The 6,673-nt window shown below is 40.4% G+C and overlaps 1 protein-coding gene across 1 annotated transcript; it reads left to right on the forward strand.

Annotated features, from left to right (window-relative positions):
• Positions 1 to 701: 701 nt before the first annotated feature.
• On the forward strand, positions 702 to 6,136 carry Akap4 (A-kinase anchoring protein 4; the record flags this gene model as incomplete). The annotated part of the gene is made up of 5 exons (XM_055619133.1): positions 702 to 742; positions 828 to 878; positions 1,355 to 1,456; positions 3,427 to 5,538; positions 5,981 to 6,136. Coding segments are annotated over 5 exons (2,462 nt in total), but the record flags the coding sequence as incomplete, so codon positions are not given.
• Positions 6,137 to 6,673: the final 537 nt, after the last annotated feature.

Consider the following 6,673-nt stretch of genomic DNA (forward strand, 5'->3'; position numbering starts at 1 on the left):
GGGTGGGGCCTGAGAGGAGGGAGGGTCCTTAGTGGGGTGGGCCCTGCTAGGTGATGAGCTGAGTGGAAGGAACCAGCAATGGGGAGCCTAAGAAGGGAGGAGCCTAAGAGGAGGGACTAGTAGTGGTTGCCTAATGGCCAGTTTTTGTTACCTAATCCTAAAGTCATAATATAGAGCTACCAATAAGCTGCACTGAGTTCACTCAGAAAGGCAAATTACATCAAGTATTTTATACTGCTTCCCAAATTTCAAATCATTTGGACAGTTTTTCACATTTTCATCCTGATCAAGTACCATCCATTATATTAGTTACTTGATATATAACGTTGTAACATCAAAAATAATTTCTATTTAAACATGATCATCACCTGAAACTATTATTCATAACACCACAAACTTCATATTCTAGTACAATGTACCTATTAAACACAGGAATGTTTACTCATGTACTATTAAAACATTTGATAATATCAACAGTAAAATAGCACATCTTGAAAAAGACCGATAGCACATCTTGAAAAAGACCGATTTAGTAGAAAATGCCCTAAATTTTAAGGTAAGAGAATTCAAATTCTGGTACAAAAATCAACCTTTTCACTTGTACCAGTTGGGCCATACCTTCTTTGGTTTGTTTGTTCCAATCAATATTTATAGATATTTTCTTTTGGACCACATTCTCTTTTGTGCCACATTCTCCTTAGAAACTTACTCTATCAGTTCATTTTCCCAAGAATCTCACAAGGTAAGTGTTATTATCATCTCCAAGAAAGAAATTAATGACCTTTCTTCTAGAACTTATCTAAATGTGCCCTCCTAATTTTATACAGATATGCTTTGTGGATGTGTCCACCCTGAATGTGGAAGATAAAGATTTCAAGGTGGGTCTTGTCTGCTCAAAGTCAAAGAGGCTGTGAAAATGAGCACGGCTTTCTGTGAAATATGAGTAAAGGGAGAGGGGAAAACAGAGGGAGGAAAGATAGAGGAGATTCAGGTGGAAGGCCCAGGGTCTCTGCTTCTATATTTATTGTCACTCTTGATAACAAATTTCATTTTAGAAGTCACTTATGTCATTTGTTAGGCTAAAAGAAAAAAGCATGGATATGCATAATCTGTCCTAAAATGTGGGAACAAAATATGGCTCTTGAGACTGATAGTCTTGAGTGTCATCAAAGAATGGATTAACAATGTATGGTTATAATCTTGTCTCATTCTTCAAATTTTGTAGCATCGAAACCCTACCTCTCCTGGAGAAATAAAAGGATGATGAGAAACGTGCTGTGAAGTTGTAGCCTCTTAGTGGGGAAATCTCAAAAAATCAACTTTTAAATAAAAATCTCACCTTTTAATTTTACAGGGTGCTGCTGGTTCCAGGTCAGAAGGTGAATTGAACCTGGAGAATCTGGAAGAAAAAGAGATTATCGTGATCAAGGACACTGAAAAACAAGACCAGTCTAAGGTGACCTAGCCTTCTATCACTTCTAATTTCTAGGGTCGATAGTAAATCTGAAGACTGGCTAAGAGATGGTAAGGAAAAGGTTGTTCAATAGGCCCACCAACCTGGAACACATGGCATTCAAGAAAACACAGGATTAAGTTTAATTGGTAAATTCCACATGCAGTATTTTTAAAATGGTGTTCATTAATCTCAAAGGTTCAGACCACCACCCCTTGACTTGTAGGTATATACTCCAAACAGAACTTTCCTATCCTTGCTCTAAGAAAGATGTACACTTAGTATCAACCTTTGCAATGCTCCTTGCTGAATTATACTGTGCTCATGAGTCTCATATTGTCCACCATCCAGTAAGGAAGAAAGATATGTAACAGAAAAACAAAACAAACAAACAAACAAAAAACAGAACTACTAAGAATTTGGGTACCTAAGAGATTACATACACAAGCTGTTGAAAGGTTTCAAAGTAGACTTGCATGCTATGGTCAGAGGCCAATCCATTTCTTTTTGTGTATTTCAAGTTGTCAGGCTCATTGTTTAGAGAGGGTACCAAACTACACCCACATTCCTATAAGCCTGGACTGACTGGTAATTGGAAGGGCATTTGGCTTAAATGCGAAGAAATCAAATGCCTTCTGTTCCATGTCTCTAGGCTCACATGTTATAAACATCACTTATGATTTCAGAGACATTTGGCACGAGTCCAGTGGCTCTGAAAGAAGAAAAGCAAGTCACAGTAAAATTCTTCAAAGTTTTGGGAATTATTTGGGGGTGGCCAGTTCTATCATGTAGTCTTAAGAAAGGTACAACTTGGGGATAGAGAGATGCCCCAGAGGTTAATAGTACTGACAGCTTGTCTAGAGAACCTGGGTTTCATTCCCTGCACCCACATTGGGCTGCAACTCCAATTCCAGGAGGTCTGACATACTTTCCTGACCTCCACAGGTGCAGGGTAGGTAAATGGTGCTGCATGTCACATATATGCATTGATAATTACACTGACCTTTACATATGCACACACATTTACATTAGCACCATTACATTAATGCAAAAAACACACACCAACACTATTAGCACATATGAGCCTTGACCAGAACACAGTGACCCTAATCGATTCAGACACTGACATATACATTTATAAATGTATGGAAAGACATTTGTGACAATACACAGTCATGACTGATGCATACATACAAACTTAGGTAAAGTAACATATTCACTAACACACTTGTTTGATAGTTTGATACACTCACTTACACAAATATGTACTTATGTCATTCACCTACCTACTCAAAACACCCAGAGAATGTGCAACATTTTTATACACATTATCAAATACTTATAGATCTTATAAATGTAGAATAAACTACATGTCATTATTTTAAACATATTAACATTATTGAAACTGACAATGGCTTCTTTACATATTCACACATGCTGACATATACAAGTGAATTTTTCCATTCACAAATATGTATAAAATGCATGCTTATGTTGGCTTACACAGTAGACATGCATGATAGGTAGTGATGTCAACACATTATCATATATGGTTACACATAGCCATACTAATACATATATACATATAATAGCAACATCCAACATGAACAATACAGATTGACCCACTCTCAGATCTATGGAAATACCCAAAAATATGAATTGCCATATTAATATACTTATATACACAATATACACTGACACATTGTTTACACATTGAGACATACACACATACTCATATGAAATTGGCAACACTTATGAATAGTTAAGCCTAGGAGAGTATACACTATACTCCAGGCTTTTGTTGCTATCACAGCTTCAATATTTATTAATGGATATTATTAGATGTTAATAAAGTCAGTCAAATATCTGTGTTACTTACAAGCTATACCTTTTAGCAAACAGAAAATAAGAGGGCAGAAGTAGCCTACCCAAACTCTTCAAACTCTTATGGAGAGGTGTTCTTCTCTTTCTAGACGGAGGGATCTGTGTGTCTTTTCAAACAAGCTCCTTCTGATCCCATAAGTGTCTTCAATTGGCTCCTCAATGATCTCCAGAAGTATGCCTTGGGTTTTCAACATGCGTTAAGCCCCTCAGCCTCTAGCTGTAAACATAAAGTAGGAGGCTTAGATGGTGAATATCAAAGAATACGCTATGAGAACTGCTACAGTGTGTACGCTGATCAACTAAACGCGGATTATCTAAACAAAGGACCTCAAAGCCTACGCCTAGAAATGACAGCATCCAAAAACACCAACAATAACCAAAGTCCATCAAATCTTGCAGCCAAATCTCCTAGCAATCAGAGGTCAGTTGCCACTCCTGATGGAGAATGCTCTATGGATGACCTTTCCTACTATGTCAACCGGTTGTCTTCTCTGGTAATCCAAATGGCCCGTAAGGAAATCAAAGACAAATTGGAGGGTGGGAACAAATGCCTCCATCATTCAGTGTATGCACCCACAGGAGAAAAGGGAAAAATCAGCCCCCGAAGCGCTGTGAGCAAAATAGCTTCCGAGATGGCCCATGAAGCTGTAGAACTGACCTCAGCAGAAATGCGCGGCAATGGGGAGGAATGCAGGGATGGCAGGAAAACTTTTCTGTATAGTGAATTATCTAACAAGAACAAGTGTGGAGAGAAGCAGATGTGCCCAAAAGACAGCAAAGAGTTTGCAGATTCCATCAGCAAGGGGCTTATGGTTTATGCAAATCAGGTGGCATCTGACATGATGGTCTCGGTTATGAAAACGTTGAAAGTGCACAGCTGTGGGAAGCCAATTCCAGCTTGTGTGGTCCTGAAAAGGGTACTGTTAAAGCACACCAAGGAAATTGTGTCTGATCTGATTGATTCATGCATGAAGAACTTGCATAACATAACAGGAGTCCTGATGACAGACTCAGACTTCGTTTCGGCTGTCAAGAGGAATCTTTTCAATCATGGAAAACAAAATGCAGCGGACATCATGGAGGCCATGCTAAAGCGTCTGGTCAGCGCTCTTCTTGGTGAGAAGAAGGAGACTAAATCTCAGAGTCTGGCATACGCAACATTAAAAACAGGAACTCATGATCCGAAATGCAAGAATCAGAGCCTTGAGTTCTCAGCTATGAAAGCTGAGATGAAGGGAAAAGATAAATGCAAACCAAAAACGGATCCATGCTGCAAAGCACTGACAAGTGCTGAGAAAGTCAGCGAACATATCCTCAAAGAGAGCCTCACTATGTGGAATCAGAAGCAAGGAAACCAAGCCAGGATGCCTACCAAAATATGCCCCACTAAAGATGAGAAGAGAGAAAAGATCAGTCCTTCCACGGATTCACTAGCCAAAGATCTGATTGTCTCTGCCCTTATGCTCATTCAGTACCATCTGACCCAACAAGCCAAGGGCAAAGATACATGTGAAGAAGAATGTCCTGGTACCTCCATGGGGTATATGTCCCAAAGCTCACACTTTGAAAAGTGTGGAAATGGCCAAAGTTCTAAGTCACTTTCAGTGAAGCATTTTGAAAGTCGTGGAGCTCCTGGACCATCTACATGCCCAAAGGACGCACAACTGGACTCCCAGAAGCTGGATATGTCAAACATGGTTCTGTCCCTGATTCAAAAACTTCTTAGTGAGAGCCCTTTCAACTGTGAAGAACTACCTGAAAATGAGAATAAGCGCTGTTGTGATGCTAGATCCAACAAAGCTTCTCCCATGTCCAAGAGACCTGAAGATCACTGCCAAGACAATCTTGAACTGGACTTCATCAGTGGGATGAAGCAAATGAACCGCCAGTTTATAGATCAACTGGTAGAATCCGTGATGAAACTGTGCCTGATCATGGCCAAATACAGCAACAATGGATCAGCCCTGGCTGAGCTGGAAGAACAAGCAGCCATGGCAACTGGTGCCCAAAGATGTGGTCGTGAAGGCGCAGCAGCACAGAACTATCCAGATACTCCTGGCCCTGAAGTGATCGTCAACAATCAGTGCACTACAAGTAACTTGCAGAAGCAGCTGCAGGCTGTCCTGCAGTGGATTGCAGCCTCTCAGTTTAATGTGCCAATGCTGTACTTCATGGGAGATGATGATGGACTTCTCGAGAAGGTAAGAAATGCATTCAGGCCCAAGAAATTAAAGGTAGTATGGGTAGATGGGAGCAGACTAGCATTCATTTATAACCACATCCTCTATACACTCATGTGTGTGCCCGCACACACACTAATTTCCACATTAGAGTCCAGAGAAATCACATAGTTAAATAATTTTCAGTACAGTAGTTGAAATGAAACCATGTAATTTTCCTTATACCCATCTCTTCTGATTGATAAGGGATAGAAAGTAATGGCAACCTTGACCTAGAAATCTTCACAGACTAACTTGAGGGTCTGTGACCTGGTGAGAAGTACTTTGTGAACACAACTTAGTTTCACAAAGCTTAAGGAAAAAGACTTTAATCCAGTGGACAGGCACAGGGAGATTTTAGTTCACTTTGCCCAGTGAGTCCTCTTTCCAAAAAAGTATTAAGCTAACTCTGCTCTCTTCAAAGCTCCCTGAAGTTTCTGCCAAGGCAGCAGAAAAAGGCTACAGCGTAGGAGATCTTCTTCAGGAGGTCATGAAGTTTGCCAAGGAACGACAACTGGATGAAGCAGTGGGCAACATGGCTAGAAAGCAACTGCTAGACTGGCTTCTCACTAACCTGTAAGCTGAAAACTCCTTTGACTCCCTTCCACCGTCCTCTCCCCAGCAGCAATTCCACCCCAGCTGGAGCCACCCTCAACCATCAGGCTGACGAACTACACAACTGCGATGATGTTTACCAATCTGAGCAGTCGCACTGTAAAGATACTGGGTGCCCCTGGGCAACATGAATAAAAAGAATTCAAAAACTTGTTGTCATATTCTTGATATTGGAGGAAAGGGAGGGGTGGCTGGTGACTGTGTTGGATTTGTGTTCGGATCTCACATTGGGCTATTTTCTGTGTACCCCAAGACATGAGGTCTGTTCCACAGTCTATTTAGAATTCTGTCACCTATGGCCTTGTTTCTGTTAGACTAGCAAACCAAACGAGACAATACCTTTTCGAATCCTAGGCAGGAATACATCTTTCTTAGTCTTTGGTAACAGTACAAAGATAGAATTGTTTAAAATAAACACACACACAGACACACACAGACAAAAACACACATATGCACACACACACACAGAAAGTCACACAGACAAAAACACACATGTGCACAC

Source organism: Psammomys obesus, unplaced genomic scaffold (assembly GCF_907164565.1).
Source record: "Psammomys obesus unplaced genomic scaffold, mPsaObe1.curated_primary_1811, whole genome shotgun sequence".
In the NCBI taxonomy this organism is placed as follows: domain Eukaryota; kingdom Metazoa; phylum Chordata; class Mammalia; order Rodentia; family Muridae; genus Psammomys; species Psammomys obesus.